General features: G+C 43.0%; 2 protein-coding genes across 6 annotated transcripts in view; both read right to left on the reverse strand.

Moving 5' to 3' along the window:
* The window catches only part of rnpepl1 (arginyl aminopeptidase like 1), a 72,429-nt gene extending 70,688 nt beyond the window's left edge, over positions 1 to 1,741 (reverse strand). For both annotated transcript variants that reach the window (XM_070883404.1, XM_070883403.1), the window contains exon 1: positions 1,091 to 1,741. In XM_070883404.1, the coding sequence (XP_070739505.1) occupies positions 1,091 to 1,540 (450 nt within the window). In that variant the 5' untranslated portion in view covers positions 1,541 to 1,741. The remainder of the gene's footprint in view (positions 1 to 1,090) is intronic.
* Positions 1,742 to 10,476: 8,735 nt separating this feature from the next.
* Positions 10,477 to 23,363, reverse strand: part of abcc5 (ATP-binding cassette, sub-family C (CFTR/MRP), member 5) — a 142,824-nt gene continuing 129,937 nt past the window's right edge. For all 4 annotated transcript variants that reach the window (XM_070883412.1, XM_070883410.1, XM_070883413.1 and 1 more), the window contains 4 exons: positions 23,198 to 23,276; positions 22,224 to 22,337; positions 11,809 to 11,973; positions 10,477 to 11,481 (listed from right to left, as the gene is read on the reverse strand). In XM_070883412.1, the coding sequence (XP_070739513.1) occupies positions 11,380 to 11,481; positions 11,809 to 11,973; positions 22,224 to 22,337; positions 23,198 to 23,276 (460 nt within the window). In that variant the 3' untranslated portion in view covers positions 10,477 to 11,379. The remainder of the gene's footprint in view (positions 11,482 to 11,808; positions 11,974 to 22,223; positions 22,338 to 23,197; positions 23,277 to 23,363) is intronic.

Consider the following 23,363-nt stretch of genomic DNA (forward strand, 5'->3'; position numbering starts at 1 on the left):
AGAAGCGATCTGGTGGCAGTATTCAAATGATGAGAAGTTTTGACAAAGTAAGTAAAGAAAAACTATTTCCAAAGTTGAGGAGATAGTAACTAGAGTGCATAAATTTAAGATCATCACTAAAAGAACAAAAGGTGGTTATAAATCATTTTTCAGAGGGTTGTAGACCGTGGAATGCCAGAAACAACAGTGGAAGTAGAATCCATAATAGCTTTTAAAATGGAAGTAGATAAGGTTCTGAAAAAGAACACTTTAAAGTTACAATATGAGAAAAGTGGATAACTCTTTCAGAGAACTGACACAGGTGTGGTAGGCCAAATGGCCTCCGCCTGTGCTGTAAAATCCTATGATTCTGTGTGTTCTGGCATTTTGTTTTGAACTTATTTTTGAATGTATACAGCCACGTACCATAACAATTGTCATTATGCACAAATATTAATGTATCAAGCTCATGGTATCTTGTTCAGTAACAATCAGAACTAGTCATACTTGTACAGCAAAGTGTGTCCCAATGCAGAGTTCCATCATAATGCAAGTTGTGGGGTTTATCCTATAAAAGGTCAAAGGTCATGCCAGATTGGTTACCATTGGGGGAAAGACAATTTATTTATTCTATTCCTTCTGTTTACAAGTAAGTCAGTTGATGCAGCGGATGGTGCCATAGAATTCCAGCCTCGCTACAAAACTCAGCTCTGGGTTCCCCAAATTGCCAAGTCATTCAACTTAGTCATGAGAGGATTGCACCTCAGCACATATTTTAGCACCTGCAGAAAGTGGCAGAGCAGGGGCCGTGGAGATCTCTGAAGTTATCCAAAGTGCAAGATGATTAGCCTGAGACACAAAATTAGTTCATTGCAGGCAGAACAGTAAAAAAATAATGTACCATAAAAGTTTTTTTTAAAGCATCTATCCTAACTCTTGACTTTTTGGTTGCGATTTGCTAACTACAGAGTTAAACTGTATGGCATACATTCATGATTAGCTCAGTAACTAGAAAAATATGAGCCAGCCCGACACTCTCGCTAGTTGGGGGGCGGGGGTTTGGAGCTCAGTTGAGATCTGCACCCGAGGAAGTTGGGAGTTGAGGACTTACCGCTGGCCCATCGGCTGTAGTGTATTTGATGATGATCTGGAAGTTGCTTTGAGGTTTGATGGCAGCCGGCAGCGTTATCACCAGTGAGGAGCCATAGTCAGTAAAAGGGTCGAGTCTGTGGCTGAGGGGCCAGCTGTTTTCTCCCGAGCTGCACAGACATTTAGCGTTAATGGAGCGGATCAGCAGAGACTGGTGGGAATCCAGCACCAAGCTCTGGATCTCCGGCTTCAGGCACACCAAGTCCAGCACCTCCACCGCCTCCATCTGCCGGCTGGGAAAGTTGATGTCGAGCTCTAGGTGGAAATGCTGGAGCTGGAAATGCTGAAAGTTGGAGGCGGAGGCGATGTCGATAGGACAGTTCCGGGGCGAACTCAAATTCTCACTTTTATTCGAGCCGGTCACAACTTTCCGGCAACAACAGAAAGTTGGCCGCTCGAAGGCAGCAGCCATGGTCCAAACAGAGAATATAAGAAACAACAATAAAAAGCGATGGGGGGGTGGGGAACAAAGCCAAACCCGGGCAAAAACGCTGAAAAGATGGCGTCGATCAGCCCAACTACGTGAAATCCATGAGATCCTGGGGTCAGAGAGACAAAAGCAGCCCCAGAGAGAAGCAGATCTAAGGGACAAAATAGCAAGCCCGAGTCCCTGCAAAACAGGAAGTAAAGGATCGGGAAATGAGCGGCTGCAGCCAGCAGGGCAACAGCGAGAGGGCGCCAGAGAGGGAGCCGGCCAATGGCTGCAGGAGAGAGGCTCAGTGGCAGGGGGAAGGAGTGGGAAAGGTGGAAGGACAGTAACTGCAGCAACATCCCAATTGTCAGCCTTTCAAAGCAAAAGGCAGCAGTGTTCACTGCAAGTGTCAGTATGAACCAGTCAGATTAGTTGGAGGGCAAAACTGAAAGCTGTTGGGACTAATTTTCTCCCATACTTGGTTCTGCACTGAGGCAGAAATGTTTCAAGCTGAGCTGATGGTCTCTGACAGTTGCATTTACAGGTGTTTTTATTTAGTGTTTGCCTCGCTCAAAGAAATTGTAGGTAACAAGCTGCTAGATTGCAGCTTTTCAGAAAATATATTTTCACAAGAATTTTCTGGGGCATGCCTTGCTGTTGGAGATGGAAGTAGGTAATCTTTGTGATGCAAAGGATTATGGGTTTTGAAACTCAGCTTTGGACTGAACAGGATGCCAATGTTGTGAAAAGTCTCGCTCAACCGGAGTGTGGCCAAGGAAGGGCGTGTAGAGGGGGCTGAATACGATTGCTTTAGTCTTTCGTGTGTTTATCTGGAGGAAATTGTGGCTCATCTAAGAATGAATATCAAACTAATGGCAGTGGAGAGTCGAGTGAGGTGGTGTAGAGGTAGAGCTGGGTTTCATCAGCGTACATGTGGAACTTGATCCCATGTGGATGCTGTCATCAAGAGTCAGACAGCATGTAGAGGGCGTGGCAAGAATTGATCCTTGGAGGACTTCAGAGCTGACAGTGTGGGTTTGGGTAGAGAAGCCATTGCTAGAAATGCTGTGACTACAATCAGATATGCAAGAGTGGAACCAAACGAGGAAAGTCCCAGCGAGCTAGACAATCAAGGGGTGTTGGATGATGTAATCGACCATGTTGAAGGCAGCAGCGTAGTTGAAGAGGACGAAGAGCAGTAACGAACCAGAGAAATATTTGTGACTTTGGTTAGCACTGTTTTGGGGCTAGAAATCTGATTGGAGAGATTAAAACGGAGTTGCGGCAGAAGCAAGCATAAATCTGGATGTATTTACACATTCAAGGATCTTGAAGATGAAAGATTGGAGATAGGGCGGTAGTTAATGAGGACAGAAGGATGCTTTTTGTGAATGGGAGAATTGATGGCATCGGAATTGAAAAAGGCAGGGCACTGCCTCAACAGAAGGAACCATTTATGTCAGCCATCATGGGAACCAGGAGCAAGGAAAAGTAGTTTCAAAGGGAGGCAACAAGAGTAAAGCAGAGAAAGAGAGAAAAAAGAAAGTGACCGCCTTCCCCTGCAAATGGGCCATTCTTCACTTGAGTTTAGACATTGAGTGTTGGTAAGGTGGTTTGACTCTGGAGGAATCATAGCCAAGTCCAAGGCTATCTTTACTTGACATCCATGCACATATACTTTCCAGCAGGTGTCAGTGTAATCAAGACTGGAAAGTGTGGATGATTTTATTTTTCTCTCCCCTTGCTGTTAGCGCAACTGAAATTTTCTGACTGTGCATTGTGTGTTTACCCAATAAGCCATGGAGGAAATTACAACCTGGTAACAGGTTTGTTAATACAGAACCTAATATTTTCTAGTACAATAGTGGATAAAATATTAGATTTATATTCTGAAGTTAGATACTCAGTTACCTTTGGGGACCAGACATTTCTTATACATGATTTGTTGTTAGAAACAGGTTTCATTGGCCAAATGACCTTGCCTTTCTTGTATTTTTATCTTAATAATTGAAGTCAGAAAATTCAAAGCAAAGTAACCGCTTACAAAGTGAAGTTTAGATTAAATTGGTTGAAGGTAGCAATCAAATTGAACATTTTCTAAATGGCAAAAGAAATATACTGTAGAATACATTAATGATTGATGGTAAATAAAGGGGTATTATGGTGGTAGTGTGTATTGCACAGGAGAAAGTGAGTTTCCTATGAGTGTTGCAGAAAAAAGTTAAAGAAGTGTTTGATTTTGCTGTCGTAGGTAGGGCCAATAATATGGGATGAGACTTCCAAGAACAAGATTACACTTTTAGAAGGGATAGGGCAGTGTAAGTGGGTTATTGTACTCTTTAACCTCTGCAAACGTTTTTTTTTTAAGTAGTCCTAATGGGATGAAGGTCTTCGGTTTGTCTATAAAGGTCGCAATGTGAAATGAATCTGAGCAGACTTAATCCAATGTCCTGTGTATTAGTAGTTTTGTGCTACAAATCCTAATTTGACATAGCAGCCTCATTCAATGAGGTGACAAAGATAGCTAGTGTGGGAGATGTAAACTGATGCTATAGTGGATTCTTTTGAGTTTAAGGTTAGGGCACATTGTTGAGGAAAACAAGAGGCAGCTTTACTCTGCACATACTTTTTGTTATTGGGACATGGACAACACTGGCAAGCCATCCCTAGTTACCCTGAGGACATTAAGGATCAACCACATAATATGGAACTGGAGCCTTATGTAGGTAAGACCAGATAGGGATGGCAGGTTCCCCTACCTGAAGGATATTAATGAAACAGCAATGTTCATCACCATCTTCTGCTGCTGGCCCACAATATAGCAGATTTATTCAATTCCATTTTACAACTTTCCATTGTGGAATTTGAATCAATGACCTCTGGTTGCTCATCCAGCACCATAACCATAAGCTATGCAAAACTTCAGTGAGGGTTGCTTGATAACTTTAATTGGACAGCTCAATTTCTCAGCATTGATATTCAAAATACAATAGTTCGTTGAAATTTTCAAAATTATGAAAATTGGAGAGTAAACAATAAGTTTATTTCTACTGGTTAGCAAACTACTAACATTGGGCCAGAGACTTGGGATTATCACTGTGTTCATTTTTTTCCTCATACCTCTGCAGTTTTTCCCACATTAAAGACACTATACCATGCAAGGTGCTGTAGGTTTCCTGCACACAGGGTGTTGACAACATGGACTGCTATAGCACATATGCTTCTTAGGACAGACTACATCATTTAAAAGGGAATTAGGCAAGTATTTTAAATGAAGGATATAAAATGGATGAAAGGACAGAGAAGGAAAATGAGAATGCAGTACTAAATTCCAGTTGACTGGTCAAAAAGTCTCCGTCAGTAATTTTTATCATTTCCATCAAGTACAAAATGATTTTTTTAAAAACCTGTAACTTAAAGCCATTGTCTTAAAACGTGATAGACTTGCAAATGTCTGAAGCAGATAAATTCAAGAGTGGAGTCTTTTAGAAGCTGCCTGTAAGGAGTCAAACGTGTCATTTTGAATATGTAACAAGCATTAACAATGCTTGAATAATAATGGAAATCCAGTTTCCAGTCAGCATGTACAAATTAGGTCCAGTTCTCAGAATTCAGTAATATCATCCCCAATTACACAACAAATATATACTTATATAGTGTGCATAGCTAGAATTACTATTTTTGAATTGAAAGTATTACATATGTAAATTAGGTTTAAAATAGCATTTTTAGCATTATAGTGATCATAATGAATACACCAGCATTGTTTCACAAAGATAAAACTTGAGAGTTGTTAGTATCTTTTCTCTAATTTATGAAACTAGTTCAAACTCCACAAACACATCAACAGGCTATCATCCAAATAGGAGGAAAATCACCAAGATACAGTCTCAAGTGTTTAATATAACAAAAATCATACAAATGTGGTCTACCCCCAACTTCTTGGAAGTTGTTTTCAAGTAGGCAACTTTTTTTTTTTGAAAGGATTCAGCAGCAAATTGATGCAATAAGACAATCAGTGCAAAAAATTAGGAATCTCGACTGATACAGGTAAGAGATGATACTGAGAAACAAAGAGCATGAGTTTTGTTTGTGGAAGTTGAACTATATAGAATGTTGAAGACTACATTTACAGTAGGTAATCTAACATTCTTCCTTCAACTGTGAAATAGAAATGTATTATACCAATATAGTACAGAAAAGAAATGGTAAGTTCTTGAACTTAATGGAGTCCAAAATGTTTGTTGACATGAGTTGCGAAATAAAGTGACAATTTGCAAAAACTGTAAATTGTTCCATGTTCTGCTTTGCAGTTATTATCCAAAGATGTAAAGATGGCAAGTTTGCAAAGTACATGATCAGCAGAATAACACAAGACATGTATTAAACAGCCAAATAGCATCAATTGTAAAAAATGAAATTGATTGCCTTTGATGGGAGGTTCATTCATGTGGATAGACATTCCTTGGTTCCGACGGTTTGTCTTCTTCACAACCCGTACTAAGTCTTCAGTTGACAGATTCATCAAATTTATCTTGCAACAGTACCATACTTGCATGGGTGAAGGATTGGAGAAAATGCCATTATGCTTATTGGTATTGCATTATTGGTTCATTATTACTGTGATATTACAGATTTGCATCGTGAGAGGATGCCATTTTCTTCCCATGTTTTCTCCATGTAGGCCCCACCTGGTGAAGGATGCAGCCAGTCATGAAATTATCAACTGTGCAGGGGGCTGTACTCTACACTGACCATTGGGATAAATCTGTGTGAGGGATCGTAAAGAAGGCAAATGGCTTCAGTCTAAAGCGTCAGATCAAGTGTTGCAACCGTATCCTCATCAGTCCGTGACTCAGTTTAGATTGTGGTGAATCTGACCATTGAAATAGACTACTAAAATGACAGATCTTGTCTAAGGTACAATTGACAATGTCTTGGTTGTTCAGAAATCCCAGATAGGACCTGCTGAATCATAATTTTATTATTTTTCTGCTGAAGTAGTCCTTGCCAATTCATCATCCATATCGATAAACAGTATTTATGTACTGTTCACTGCCCCATTACCAGGCACACTCAGCTCAGAATTAGACAATTGTGTGTTCAAGTTCCACTCCAGGACTTGAGCTTGACACTTCAGTTAGTACTGATGCAGTCAGTATCATCAGAAATGCTGTCTTTCAAATGAGACTAAACTGAAGCCCCATCTGCCTATTCACAGGAGTGTAAAAGATCTGAAGGCTGTCCCAGCCACCAAAAATATATCAATTTGTCATTCACCTCATTGCTCACAATGGGATCTTGCAGTTCAGAAATTGGTTGCCACATTTACCTACAAAAACAGTAACTACACTTACAAAAAAAAACTAAGGAGCACTGACATCCTGAGAGCATGAAAGTTGCTGCTTAAATTCAAATCTTTTTATTTTACCTATAAGATCTGTAGCATGGTGACAATCAAATGTTTCCTTCAGGATAAAGGTGCTCAGAACCAGAGTCTAGCATAAGTTTAAATTTTCATTCACTTCCTCAAGTAAAATACTTAAGTAAAACAGTTTTTCTGCTTCAATGGAACCTTCTCTAGTGTAAAATAGTCAATGTGCTTTGCCCTCCTCCACCCATGCCCCATGAAAAAAAAAAATGAATCCCCATTTTACTGATTTATACTTAATTCTGTATGTGTCGGGAGTGTTTTCTTAGATGAACTGAACTGCTGCGGAACACCAAAGGGCAGAAAACGTTAGTGGGAGTTGTGTACAGACCACCAAACAGTAGTAGTGAGGTTGGGGATGGCATCAAACAGGAAATTAGGAATGCGTGCAATAAAGGTACAGCAGTTATCATGGATGACTTGAATCTACATATAGATTGGGCTAACCAAACTGGTAGCAATACAGTGGAGGAGGATTTTTTGGAGTGTATAAGGGATGGTTTCTAGACCAATATGTCAAGGAACCAACTAGAGAGCTGGCCATCCGAGACTGGGTGTTGTGTAACGAGGATTAATTAGCAATCTTGTTGTGCGAGGCCCCTTGGGGAAGAGTGACCACAATATGGTAGAATTCTTCATTAAGATGGAGAGTGACGCAATTAATTTAGAGACTAGGATCCTGAAGTTAAAGAAAGGTAACTTCGATGGTATGAGACGTGAATTGGCTAGGATAGACTGGCGAATAATACTTAAAAGGGTTGACGGTGGATAGGCAATGGCAGACATTTAAAGATCACATGGATGAACTTCAACAATTGTACATCCCTGTCTGGCGTAGAAATAAAATGGGGAAGGTGGCTCAACCGTGGCCAAGGGAAATCAGAATAGTGTTAAATCCAAGGAAGAGGCATATAAATTGGCCAGAAAAAGCAGCAAACCTGAGGACTGAGAGAAATTTAGAATTCAGCAGAGGACAAAGGGTTTAATTAGTAGGGGGAAAATAGAGTATGAGAGTAACCTGCAGGGAACATAAAAACTGACTGCAAAAGCTTCTATAGATATGTGAAGAGAAAAAGATTAGTGAAGACAAATGTAGGTCCCTTGCAGTCAGAATCAGGTAAATTTATAATGGGGAACAAAGAAATGGCAGACCAATTGAACAAATACTTTGGTTCTGTCTTCATTAAGAAAGACACAAATAACCTTCCGGAAATACTAGGGGACTGAGGGTCTAGTGAGAAGGAGGAACTGAAGGAAATCTTTATTACTCAGGAAATTGTGTTAGGGAAATTGATGGGATTGAAGGCCAATAAATCCCCAGGGCCTGATGGTCTGCATCCCAGAGTACTTAAAGGAAGTGGCGCTAGAAATAGTGGATGCATTGGTGGTCATTTTCCAACATTCAATAGACTGTGGATCAGTTCCCAAGGATTGGAAGGTAGCTAATGTAACCCCACTTTTTAAAAAAAAGTGGGAGAGAGAAAACAGGGAATTATAAACCGGTTAGCCTGATATCGGTAGTGGGGAAAATGTTGGAATCCATTATTAAAGATGTAATAGCAATGCATTTGGAAAGCAGTGACAGGATCGGTCCAAGTCAGCATGGATTTATGAAAGGGAAATCACGCTTGACAAATCTTCAAGAATTTTTTGAGGATGTAACTAGCAGAGTGGACCCAGTGGATGTGGTGTTATTTGGACTTTCAAAAAAGCTTTTGACAAGGTTCCACACGAGATTGGTGTGTAAAATTAAAGCATATGGTATTGGGGGTAATGTATTGACGTGGATAGAGAACTGGTTGGCAGACAGGAAGCAAAGAATAGGAATGAACAGGTCCTTTTCAGAATGGCAGACAGTGACTAGTGGGGTAGCGCAAGGTTCAGTGCTGGGACCCCAGCTATTTACAATATACATTAATGATTTAGACGAAGGAATTGAATGTAATATCTCCAAGTTTGCAGATGACACTAAGCTGGGTGGCAGTGTGAGCTGTGAGGAGGATGCTAAGAGGCTACAGGGTGACTTGGACAGGTTAGGTGAGTGGTCAAATGCATGGCAGATGCAGTATAACGTAGATAAATGTGAGGTTAACCACTTTGGTGGCAAAAACAAGGAGGCAGATTATTATCTGAATGGTGACAGATTAGGAAAAAGGGAGGTGCAATGAGACTTGGGTATCATGGTCCATCAGTCATTGAAAGTTGGCATGCAGATACAGCAGGCGGTGAAGAAGGCAAATGGCATGTTGGCCTTCATAGCGAGAGGATTTGAGTATAGGAGCAGGGAGGTCTGACTGCAGTTGTACAGGGCCTTGGTGAGGCCGCACCTTGAATATTGTGTTCAGTTTTGGTCTCCTAATCTGAGGAAGGACGTTCTTACTATTGAGGGAGTGCAACGAAGGCTCACCGGACTGATTCCCGGGATGGCAGGACTGACATAAGAAAGAAAGACTGGATCGACTACGCTTATATTCACTGGAATTTAGAAGAATGAGAGGGGATCTCATAGAAACATATAAAATTATGACGGGATTGAACAGTTTAGATGCAGGAAGAATGTTCCCGGTGTTGGGGAAGTCCAGACCAGGGGTCACAGTCGAAGGATAAGGGGTAAGCCATTTAGGATCGAGATGAGGAGAAATTTCTTCACAGAGAATTGTGAACCTGTAGAATTCTCTACCACAGAAAATTGTTGAGGCCAGTTCGTTAGATATATTCAAAAGGGAGTTAGATGTGGCCCTTACGGCTAAAGGGATCAAGGGGTATGGGGAGAAAGCAGGAAAGGGGTACTGAAGTTACATGATTAGCCATGATCATATTGAATGGTGGTGCAGGCTCGAAGGGCCAAAAGGCCGACTCCTGCACCTATTTTCTATGTTTCTATGATGCCTCACAGTTGTGTGGAATAATGAGCACCACCATGATTCTTCGAACACTTCTCAAGTTCTGTTGAATACTATGGCAAACTGTACACATCCTGTAAGTTATATGATGTTGGCAGTCAGTGGAAATGCAGACTGTATGTAAGTCACAGGTTTCATAGCAGTACATATAAATCTTGACACTGCATTGACAAAAGCTTATGTCAAAGGGAAAGCTTTCACCAATAAAAACAGCAAATGCAGGTATTACATTGGAGTTTGGGAAAATAACATACTAAAAACACATAAAATCAACATTAATGATTTATGCAAGATTTTGCCATTCTGCATAGACTTCCAAAATATTTTACAAGAACATTAGAGTATGTTGGTAAAAGGATGGTAAACCAGTAACAAAATAGGTGGGAAAATACTTCCTGGTGTGTAGTAACTAAACTTCTGACACCAATTGATGAGAATTAGTTTTTACCTGGATGTGAGTGTAATCATTTTTAGACATGGTTTCAAGAAACATTGCATGTCTTGCCATCTATTTTTCAGTTTTATCAAGCACTCTCAAAACAAGTATTCATGGTTTATTGTTAATATTTACTGAGGTACAAAAAACTAGAATAAGTTAAATGTATTAGTGTAAAATAGTTTATTTATATTTAAAGATTTAACAAGGCAGGTTTGCTTAGTTTGTAAAATCATGCCAAGGCTCTAAGATGTACAAGGTGACAAATACGTGCGACATTGTCTAGACTGGTAGAACAAGCCTTCTATGGTAACAGCAGTAACCACTTTCATGTGGCCTTCAGGAAAATAGCTTATACCCACAGTGCACATGGACAGTAAATGCCGACAGTACAATCATACAGTAAAATAAGTTGAACCTGAGGTATATTTCTCCCCAATAACAAAAAAACCCCAAAGAAATTAGTGTCATACTAAAATCAGAATGATTAAAATACATCCATTCAGCACCGTTACAAAAGCAACACCCACTGCTGTCTGGATTAAACGGTGATGGATATTCATTTGTTGATTTATGAATTGGTGCACTCTTTATTCTATATAAATATAGCTTGGCATTGACAACTGTCTCACAGTTAAATAGCTGACTCTGATACAGTGCAAACCTGTACAGGAGTAGAATACAAAATAAAGCACAATATTAACAGTGCAAAAATAGAATACAAAATAAAGTACAGCATGTATGCACTGCAAATATTCTATGTACAGATTTATAGACCTGTAATGTGTAAAGCTTAACTATAGGCATATGGGACTATCAATATCCAAGGCTCCCTGAACCTTGAGTGCATTTGAAGTTAATAGAATTAACTCAGCTTTTAATTATGAAATGTATAAGAAAATATGGAAAACAAAGTCTTAAAAAGAGTAGCTAGAACTATTCTGAGGGTACATGAATGATGCAAGCTGCTGTAAAACAACTGAGGAGATGTTGTCCCTGGATAGAGAAGTGGAGGCAACCTGTCACAGGCAGCAAGTAACTTGATTCTGGAGAAATTCTGTAGATTGTATTAGCCCTTTACAGCGACCTTATTTTCAGCAACAGCAAACATTGCACAAAATCTTGAGTTCTCATTGGCTAGAAGAACAGACGGCTTATCAAATTCCATAACCTGAAAGAGGATATAAATATTGCTTTATTGAACGATAGAGTAGGCTTATCTTATCACAAGAGGATGCTCACTAACTGTAGAAATGTTCCTTCACCAGTAGTTTTACACCACTTAAACTCAACAAGCTATAAATTCAGCTAACATCCATGTATTTCTATAATATCCATGGTGATTAAAGAAAATGTTAAATACCATTTGTTCAATACTGATGAACTCATTGGGATCTACTTGTTTCTTTAAATGTTCTGTTAAGAATGCGTAATCAAACAAGCTCCCCCCTTCTCTTGGCTGGATTCTTTCCCAATAAAAACTGGAAATTTCTGTTACCTGGCCCTGACTCAGCACCATGATGCGATCACAGCTGAGAACCGCATTCAAACGATGAGCAATGGTTAACATTGTACACTCAGCAAATGATTCCCGGATCGTCTCTTGCACCAGAGAATCCGTTTCTGTATCCATGGCAGCTGTAGCTTCATCTAACACCAGAATCTGTAACATTTGGAAACGGAACTTTACACATAAAGAAAACATTTAAAACAATTGCCCACTTGGTGAGCATTCATTTTTTAAACCAGGAAATATCTTTCATACACCTCCAACATAAAGGCAGGCTATGAACATGGAGAATCACAATGAAGAGGCTGTTAGTTTACTGCGGAAAACAAATCCAAAGTCAATTTTGGAAAGTAATTTGGGTTGAGGCCCAAGTATTATACTGTCATGCTACATGACAATTGGTTAAGTTGTTCTTTTAGTACACTAAACACAGCAATAAGATGGTCTTCCAAATAAGCAGCTTTATTTAGAACATCCTTAATAATTCAAATTGAGGATACATATCAGTTTATTCAAGATCAGGTTTAGATTCCAAACAAGTTCCATGAACAGTTCATTTTGGATTTGTCTTCCAGATTCCAGTGATGAATTGGAAAGCAAACGTGTTTTTCTAAGAATCCAGAGAGGCAAGGTTAAAAGAAAATTGTACAACCATATGTATGCAAATGAAACACAATGAGATTGATTCCTAGTTCAAAACACCAAGGAACAAAAATCTTCCGTGTTGAATGCTAAGCCCTATTTATAGAGGTTATTCTTGAGACTGCTAATGTGTCACCGATATTCAAGCTCAACATGTTGCAGCCTTTATCCTATCTCTCACTTATAATAGGAAATTTCCCTGGTGATAAACATGTCAATTAGCAATGCAAAGTTACAGAACTTCTGAAAATCACCTTATGTTAATTTGTAGCAGATAGTAAAAACTTCAAAAAGTTTTGCAGTTCATCTGACTAGTCCCAAAACCAAATACCCCTCAATCACCAACTCCCAAGTCTACACAATGGACTTCTGCTACTTCCCTGGGTAGGCAACTCCATTTATTCACCACCCATCACTGGCAGCAAGCCCAATTATGGAGAAAGAGCCAAACATATATATATATATAAAATCACCATAGGCAGTCCCTCGGAATTGAGGAAGACTTGCTTCCACTCTCAACAAGTCCATAGGTGGCTGTACAGTCCAATACGAGAACCACAGTCCCTGTCACAGGTGGGACAAATAGTCGTTGAGGGAAGGAGTGGGTGGGACTGGTTTGCCGCACGTTCTTTCCGCTACCTGCGCTTGATTTCTGCATTTCTGCAAGCTCTCGGCGACAAGACTTGAGGAACATAGAAACATAGAAAATAGGTGCAGGAGTAGGCCATTCAGCCCTTCGAGCCTGCACCGCCATTCAATGAGTTCATGGCTGAACATGCAACTTCAGTACCCCATTCCTGCTTTCTCGCCAAACCCATTGATCCCCCCCCAGCAGTAAGGATCACATCTAACTCCTTTTTGAATATATTTAGTGAATTGGCCTCAACAACTTTCTGTGGTAGAGAATTCCACAGGTTCACCACTCTCTGGGTGAAGAAGTTTCTCCTCATCTCGGTCCCAAATGTCTTACCCCTTATCCTTAGACTGTGACCCCTGGTTCTGGACTTCCCCAACATTGGGAACATTCTTCCTGCCTCTAACCTGTCATGTATCTTACATAATTATATATAACTGTATCCTAACAGGCTATACATGACTGTAATAAGATATGACCTGTAACCACCAGCATACCTTACCACCAGGGGTGCACTTGCAAGAAACAGGTATATAAGGACAGGTTTCAGGCAAGTGCAGCATTCCAGAGCTGTGAAATAAAGGTGCAGGTCCAGAGTGACCTTGACTTCACTACATGCCTCGTGTGAATCTGTACTGAGGGGACAGGACTTTACAGTGGCGACGAGTTACGGGATTACAGAATCCACAGAATGGCGAATAACGGATCAGATGAAAAGTACAATGCGGGAGACAATTGGGAGGACTTTATAGAAAGGCTCAGCAAAGCTTTGTAACCAAAGACTGGTTCGGCGACGATAAGGCAGACAAGAGAAGAGCCCATCTTTTGACCAGCTGTGGCTCGAAAGCATACGCTTTAATGAAGGATCTGTTGGCACCCAAGAAACCAGCAAGCAAGTCGTTTGAAGAATTGAGCACACTAGTAAGAGACCACCTGAAGCCAGCGAGCAGCCTACACATAGCCAGACACAGGTTCTACAACTACAGACACTGTGGGCCAGAATATACCCGACTTTGTGGCGGAACTTCGGAGGTTGGCTAGTTTATGCGAGTTCTCCAATGAACTGAGGAGAGAAATGCTGAGAGACTTTTTCATTGAAGGAATAGGCCACGCAGGCATATTCCAAAAGCTCATAGAGACCAAGAACCTGACCTTAGAGGCAGCAGCACTGGTTGCACAGACATTCTTGGTAGGGGAAGAAGAAACGAGGTTGATTTACAATGCAGGTACGACAACTAACGAAATATCAGAACAAGAACTTCACAGCACTAAACAAGCTGCTACCCCAACACACAGACAAAACCGGGAGAACAGGCTCTCGACAGCAGGCAGAAGCCATCAAGGGCCACAGGAACGGCCGTTCACACCTCATCAACCCACAATGCGAGCAATCAACTACAAACTGAGAGAAGCTCAAGAGAGATCAGCCAGACGCAGTTCATTCTTTGGGAACACTTTGAACAATGGAACAGGTCTGTGCTGGAGGTGTGGGGGTGGGCACTCGTCAAGGGGATGTCGATTTCAGCAGGCTGTTTGCAGAAATTGTGAATATACAGGGCATTTGGCCCGCATGTGCAAAAAAACGGCAGCTCGGCTGGTATACGAATCGGATGGGTCGGAAAGTGGACCTGAAAATGGTGGGGACAGTACTCGGGACACCGACGTACAGCGGGTCAACACGATCAATGGCCGCTGCTCCTAAAACAGGACGCCTCCTATAATGATGAGGGTCCTACTCAACAGGATATCTGTCAACATGGAGCTAGATACGGGAGTGAGTCAATCTCTCATGGGCGCTCAACAATTTGAACAACTGTGACCGCATAAAAGAGACAGACCAAAACTCACAAGGGTCGACACCAAACTAAGGGCCTATACCAAAGAAATCGTACCAGTCCTTGGCAGCGCCATGCTCTCTGTCATACACAAAGGGACAGTGAACCGACTTCCCCTGTGGATTGTCCCCAGAGACCCCCCAGCACTGCTGGGGAGAAGCTGGCTGGCAAAACTAAACTGGAAATGGGATGATGTCCATGCCATGTCATTAGAGGAACGGACCTCCTGCTCAACAGTTATAAAGCTATTTGAACATCTCTTTCAGCCAGGTGTGGGCAATTTCAAAGCGGCCAAAGTCAAAATCTACATCACAGGATGCTAGACCAGTCCATCACAAGGCCAGAGTTGTACCCTATGTGATGAGGGAAAAGATTGAACACGAACTAGACAGGCTTCTGCGGGAAGGCATTATATCACCTGTGGAATTTAGCGACTGGGCAAGTCCCATTGTCCCAGTCATGAAGCCTGATGGATCCGTACGAATCTGTGGGGACTACAAATCTACCATAAACAGAGTCTCCCCACAGGACCAGTACCCGCTGCCCAGAGCGGAGGACTTATTTGCCACATTGGCTGGAGGTAAACTTTTCTCAAAATTAGACCTCACATCTGCGTATATGACGCAAGAATTGACCGAGGAATCCAAGCTACTCACCACCATCATCACACATCGAGGCCTTTTCATGTACAATCGATGCCCATTCGGCATCAGGCATATTCCAGCGCAACATGGAGAGTCTGCTCAAGTCCATCCCGGGGACGGTTGTATTTCAAGACGACATACTTATCACGGGCAGGGACACTGACTCCCATCTTCGTAATTTGGAGGAAGTACTAAAGCGGTTGGATCGGGTAGGCCTACGAGTCAAGAAATCCAAGTGCCTGTTTCTCGCACCCGAGGTTGAATTTTTGGGCAGAAGGATTGCTGCTGATGGAATCCGCCCAACAGAGTCCAATACAGAAGCAATTCGCCTGGCACCCAGGCCCCGGAATGTCTCAGAACTGCGCGCCTTTCTCGGGCTACTCAATTACTTTGGGAACTTTATGCAGAACTTAAGCACGCTGCTGGAGCCTCTCCACGTGCTCCTCAGGAAGGGGTGCGATTGGTTTTGGCGGGACGCCCAGGAACGCGCCTTCAATAAGGCACGCAACCTTCTGTGTTCCAACAGTGTTTTGACTTTCTTTGACCCAGGTAAAAAGCTAGTTCTCACATGCGATGCGTCAGCGTATGGGGTCGGGTGCGTTTTGCAACATGTCAATAGTGCGGGCAAATTACAACCCATAGCTTATGCCTCCAGGTCACTTTCGCGAGCGGAGCGCGGGTACAGAATGGTAGAGAAGGAGGCAGTCGCGTGCGTGTACGGTGTCAAAAAGATGCACCAATACCTTTTCGGGGCCAAGTTCGCGTTAGAAACCGACCATAAGCTCCTCACGTCGCTCCTATCAGAGAGCAAGGCAATAAACACCAACGCCTCGGCGCGAATTCAACGCTGGCGTCCTACGACTATACCATAAGGCACAGACAACTGTGCCGATGCGCTCAGCAGGCTACCCCTGGCGACCATGGAAGGGTCTGACGAACAGGACTGTGAGATAGTCACGGCAATCAATGCCTTTGAGTCCACAGGTTCACCCATGACGGCTCGCTAAATCAGAGCCTGGACGGCCAGCGACCCCACGTTATCCTTAGTAAAAAGATGTGTCTTAACTGGTGACTGGGCAGAGGCTCGCGATGCCTGCCCCAAGGAATTAAAACCCTTTCACAGGCGCATGCATGAGCTATCACTACAAGCAGACTGCCTGATGTGGGGCAGCCGAGTAGTCATGCCTCTGCGAGGCAGAGAGGCATTTGTCCGGGAGCTCCACCGCGAGCACCCGGGGATCGTTCTCATGAAGGCCATAGCCAGGTCCCATGACTGGTGGCCTGGTATTGATGCGGACTTGGAGCTCTGCATCCGAAGGTGCACCATTTGTGCCCAACTCAGCAATGCCCCCAGGGAGGCTCCACTGAGCCCCTGGCCCTGCCCTGGCCTACCAAACCGTGGTCGTGGGTGCTCGTAGACTATGCGGGCCCATTCATGGGCAAAATGTTCCTCGTAGTTGTAGATGCATTTTCAAAGTGGATCAAATGCACCATTTTAAACTCGAGCACAACCTCCTCCACTGTGGAGAGCCTCGCAACCATGTTTGCAACGCACGGAATCCCTGACATATTGGTCAGTGACAATGGTCCGTGCTTCACCAGCACAGAATTCCAAGACTTTATAATTGACCACGGGATAAATCACGTCAAGACGGCACCGTTCAAGCCGGCCTCCAACGGCCAGGCGGAGAAAGCAGTGCAAATCATTAAACAAGGCATGCTTAAAATCCAAGGTCCCACGCTGCAGGGTCGCCTGTCGCGACTGCTGCTGGCATACAGATCTCGTCTGCACTCACTAACTGGCATCCCCCCCCCCCCCCCCCGCGCAACTGTTGATGAAAAGGACTTTAAAAGCAAGGCTCTCATTAATCCTCCCAGACATGCACGAAATCGTTGAGGCAAAGCACCGTAAGCTGACTGAGTACCATGACAGAAATTCGAGGGGGAGATGGAATGAGATAGGGGACAAAGTGTTTGTACTAAACTATGGCAGGGGTTCCAAATGGCTTGCAGGGACAGCAACGGGCAAGGAAGGAAACAGGCTACTGGTAGTACAAATGGACAATGGCAAAACCTGCTGGAGGCATGTAGACCAAGTCAAAAGCAGATTTACCAACAACACTGCGGAACCAGAGGCAGACTACAATGTGGAACTCGCACCACACCTGGTGGACAGACAGAGGGAACAACCTGAGGAAAGGGCAATCCCAACAGACAGCCCAGGCGAGTCAACAACAATCACACCAATCAAAACAGACAGCCCAGGCGAGATACCAGCAACCACACCCAAAGAAAAACAGACACCAAGGCAAACAACTGAACCACAACTCAGACGCACCACGTGAGAGCGTCGACCACCTGAGAGACTGAACCTATAAAGACAGTAAGACCTTGGGGGAAGAGTGATGTCATGTATCTCACACTACTGTATATAACTGTATCTTACCATGCTACACATGACTGTAATAAGATATGACCTGTAACCACCAGCATATCTTACCACCAGGGGTGCACTTGCAAGAGACAGGTATATAAGGACAGGTCTCAGGCAAGTGCAGCATTCCAGAGCTGTGAAATAAAGGTGCAGGTCCAGAGTGACCTTGACTTCACTACATGCCTCGTGTGAATCTGTACTGAGGGGACAGGGCTTTATATAACCTGTCGAAACCTGTCAGAATTTTAAATGTTTCTATGAGATCCCCTCTCATTCGTCTGAACTCCAGTGAATACAAGCCCAGTTGATCCAGTCGTCCTTGATAGGTCAGTCCCGCCATTCCGGGAATCAGTCTGGTGAACCTTCGCTGCACTCCCTCAATAGCAAGAACGTCCTTCCTCAAGTTAGGAGACCAAAACTGTACACAATACTCCAGGTGTGGCCTCACCAAGGCCCTGTACAACTGTAGTAACACCTCCCTGCCCCTGTACTCAAATCCCCTCGCTATGAAGGCCAACATGCCATTTGCTTTCTTAACCGCCTGCTGTACCTGCATGCCAACCTTCAATGACTGATGTACCATGACACCCAGGTCTCGTTGCACCTCCCCTTTTCCTAATCTGTCACCATTCAAATAATAGTCTGTCGCTCTGTTTTTACAACCAAAGTGGATAACCTCACATTTATCCACATTATACTTCATCTGCCATGCATTTGCCCACTCACCTAACCTATCCAAGTCACTCTGCAGCCTCATAGCATCCCCCTCGCAGCTCACACTGCCACCCAACTTAGTGTCATCTGCAAATTTGGAGATACTACATTTAATCCCCTTGTCTAAATCATTAATGTACAATATAAACAGCTGGGGCCCCAGCACAGAACCTTGCGGTACCCCACTAGTCACTGCCTGCCATTCTGAAAAGTACCCATTTACTCCTACTCTTTGCTTCCTGTCTGCCAACCAGTTCTCAATCCACGTCAGCACACTACCCCCAATTCCATGTGCTTTAACTTTGCACATTAATCTCTTGTGTGGGACCTTGTCGAACGCCTTCTGAAAGTCCAAATACACCACATCAACTGGTTCTCCCTTGTCCACTCCACTGGAAACATCCTCAAAAAATTCCGGATGATTTGTCAAGCACGATTTCCCTTTCACAAATCCATGCTGACTTGGACCTATCATGTCACCTCTTTCCAAATGCGCTGCTATGACATCCTTAATAACTGATTCCATCATTTTACCCACTACCGATGTCAGGCTGACCGGTCTATAATTCCCTGTTTTCTCTCGCCCTCCTTTTTTAAAAAGTGGGGTTACATTGGCTACCCTCCACTCCATAAGAACTGATCCAGAGTCTATGGTATGTTGAGCAATGACTGTAAATGCATCTGCTATTTCCAAGGCCACCTCCTTAAGTACTCTGGGATGCAGACCATCAGGCCCTGGGGATTTATCGGCCTTCAATCCCATCAATTTCCCCAACACAATTTCCCGACTAATAAGGATTTCCCTCAGTTCCTCCTTCTTACTAGACCCTCCGACCCCTTTTATATCCGGAAGGTTGTTTGTGTCCTCCTTAGTGAATACCGAACCAAAGTACTTGTTCAATTGGTCTGCCATTTCTTTGTTCCCAGTTATGACTTCCCCTGATTCTGACTGCAGGGGACCTACGTTTGTCTTTACTAACCTTTTTCTCTTTACATATCTATGGAAGTTTTTGCAATCCGTCTTAATGTTCCCTGCAAGCTTCCTCTCTATTTTCCCTGCCCTGATCAAACGCTTTCTCCTCCTTTGCTGAGTTCTAAATTTCTCCCAGTCCCCTGGTTCGCTGCTATTTCTGGCCAATTTGTATGTCACTTCCTTGGCTTTAATACTATTCCTGATTTCCCTTGATAGCCACGGTTGAGCCACCTTCCCTTTTTTATTTTTACGCCAGACAGGGATGTACAATTGTTGTAGTTCATCCATGCGGTCTCTAAATGTCTGCCATTGCCCATCCACTGTCAACCCCTTAAGCATCATTCGCCAATCTATCCTAGCCAATTCACGCCTCATACCTTCAAAGTTACCCTTCTTTAAGTTCTGGACCATGGTCTCTGAATTAACTGTTTCATTCTCCATCCTAATGTAGAATTCCACCATATTATGGTCACTCTTCCCCAAGGGGCCTCGCACAACGAGATTGCTAATTAATCCTCTCTCATTACACAACATCCAGTCTAAGATGGCCTCCCCCCGAGTTGGTTCCTCGACATATTGGTCTAGAATACCATCACTTATGCACTCCAGGAAATCCTTCTCCACCATATTACTTCCAGTTTGGTTAGCCCAATCTATATGCATATTAAAGTCACCCATGATAACTGCTGCACCTTTATTGCATGCACTCCTAATTTCCTGTTTGATGCCCTCCCCAACATCACTACTACCGTTTGGAGGTCTCTACACAACTCCCACTAGCGTTTTCTGCCCCTTGGTATTCCGTAGCTCCACCCATACCGATTCCACAGCATCCAAGCTAATGTCTTTCCTTACAATTGCATTAATTTCCTCTTTAACTCAGCGCCCTCCTGGATGCACTTTCTCCACTTAGGGCGGTCTTTGGCCAGGGACTCCCAGGTGTCAGTGGGGATGTCGCACTTTATCAGGGAGGCTTTGAGGGTGTCCTTGTAACATCTCCGCTGCCCACCTTTGGCTCATTTGCTGTGGATGAGTTCCGAGTAGAGCGCTTGCTTTGGGAGTCTTGTGCCTGGCATGTAAACTATGTGGCCTGCCCAGCGGAGCTGATCAAGTGTGGTCAGTGCTTCAATGCTGGGGATGTTGGTCTGGACGAAGATGCTAACGTTGGTGCACCTGTCCTCCCAGGGGATTTGTAGGATCTTGAAGACATCGTTGGTATTTCTCCAGCGAGTTGAGGCGTCTACTGTACATGGTCCACGTCTCGGAGCCATACAGGAAGGCGGGTATATATTACATATATTAAAAAAAACACAAACATCAGGTTCAACCTCCGAAATCCGGAAACCTCGGGACTGAGGCCGTTCCGGATTTCGGGTATTTCCAGATTTCGGAACGTATTTCCGACGCCCCGAATTCGGAAACGCCCAGACCGAGGTTCGGGTATTTCCGGATTTCAGACCCCTTTGGCCTGCTGTATTCTGGACGAAAAAAACGCCCAAGAAAAACCTGCGTTGCAGCCCCAAGGACAGCGGTAAGTATGAAGACCTGTAAAAAAGGCAAGTTAAAGTTGTTATTTTTAAATTCTTTTGCAGCGATTAATTAAATGAATGTTTTGTGATTTTTTGCAATTTATTTTGGTGCGTGTGTCTGTGCATGTGGGGGCGGGGAAGAATTATTTACTGTTGCAAAAAAAACCTGTTTGGCTCAGCAGTGACCCGTAGTTAGGTAGAAATGAACTGCCCGGGAAAAACCTGCGTTGCAGCCATTGGGACAGCAGTAAGAATGAAGACCTGCAAAAAAGTTCAAGTTTTTATTTATTTAATTCTTTTTCAGCGATTCAATAATGAAGTGCCATGTGAATGTTTTGTGATTTTTTACTTTTTGCAATTTTGTGTGTGTTTTCCTCCCTTCCCAAGGCCCAACTCACAGCAGTAATTGGCCTGAGAGTAAAGTTGGCGAGGTCCGACCGCGGTTTGCACTGATTTTTTTACCGCTGGGCCTTTAAAAATAGCAGTGTGATTAACGGTATTTTTTGGCGCAAAATTCCCCCCAAAATACCGCTATCGCGATTTTTTTTTAATTTCCGGATTTTGGAACATTTCCCAGATTTCAGACAACCCCTCCACGGATCAGCGCGATGTCCGGATTTCGGGACATTCCGGAGTTTGGAACTCCAGACTTGGGAGGTCGAACCTGTATAAACAATCATACAAAAAAAACAACAGGAAACCAGTAGCTGGTCCACTGAGTCACTCCCAAACAGCCATGACACATCAAAGCATCGTGATTTATGTTCCAGCTCACCAGTGGTCATGTAATTTCAAGGGAGAGGGAAAATAAGGTTAAAAAAACACCCAAGGGCAATTCAGGGGGAATTTTGGAGGGACTGATTTTCCGGTCCATACTCAACACTTGTAAGACTCCATTTCAGGAGTGTAGCCTTGCAAAATTACCACTCTGATGTACATGGAATGATTATTATTTTATTAACATCCATCAAGAATCTGCTCTGCCCTTCAATTCTTACCTTACATCTCCGTAGTAGGGCCCTCGCCACACATATTAACTGTCTTTCTCCCACTGAGAAATTGTCTCCATTCTCCACCACCTCAGAGGCCAGCTTTGAAGGCAGCTGAGAAATCTGCATTGAGTGGAAAAGATATCACAATAATCAGTTTGAAGGCACTTTATAACTAAAACATTTGATGCTTTTTACTTCCCAGAGCATAAGAGCTCTTTACAGCTACAAGCTCCCCAAAAAAACTAGCTATATTAAAAAAATCTTTAACTGTGCTTCTAGTATCAGCATAGTACTTCCTGTATGTGAATTAAAGTTCCATTAAGAAAATTAATTTGATGTATTGATGCTGCAGGTCCATTCCCACTAGGATCTGGTTTGAAATTAGACCAAACATTTTTCATGAGCCTTATGACTGAAAAGAGTAAAATGCAAGTGTATGCCAGACAAAAATAAACATCGATTAACCAGAGGTGGATTTAAACCCAGCTCACACTGCTGAATGGACAACATTCTAACCTACACCACCATGCAATCCTACACATCTCTCAGAGGGTCATGAATCTTTGGAATTCTCTCCCCCAGAGAGCTGTGGAAGCTGAGTCACTGAATATATTCAAGACGGAGATAGATTTTTGAACTATAGGGGAGTTAAGGGTTATGAGGAACAGGCAGGAAAGTGCTGTTGAGGCCAAGATCAGATCAGCCATGATATTGAATGGTGGAGCAGGCTCGAGGGGTCGTGTGGCCTACTCCTGCTCCTATTTCTTATGTACACATTCTAAAAAGTTAAATACATAAACTTTATTATATACTTAACAGGGTGCAGAGCTGTTTCATCCTCCATCAATACCCAAACTTAATCAGTTCAAATAGTTAACTACTATATGTTATCTATCTACGCCTTTACAGTGCTGCAGATTATACAATACTGATCATAAATAATTCTGTATAATCATTAACTAATTCCCAGCAGTACTTACACATTCTTTCATGTGCGTTCGCTCCAGCGCATCCCATACCTGCTCCTCAGAGTATTGCTGAAAAGGATCTAGATTGTACCTGCCAAAGGAAACAAGAAAATTATAGTTGTTAGTTCAATGCCTGCCCACAACTCTGGCTGAGCACACTGTGGTCTAACGATAAACT

The sequence above is a fragment of the Pristiophorus japonicus genome, chromosome 6 (genome assembly GCF_044704955.1).
Source record: "Pristiophorus japonicus isolate sPriJap1 chromosome 6, sPriJap1.hap1, whole genome shotgun sequence".
Taxonomy (NCBI): domain Eukaryota; kingdom Metazoa; phylum Chordata; class Chondrichthyes; family Pristiophoridae; genus Pristiophorus; species Pristiophorus japonicus.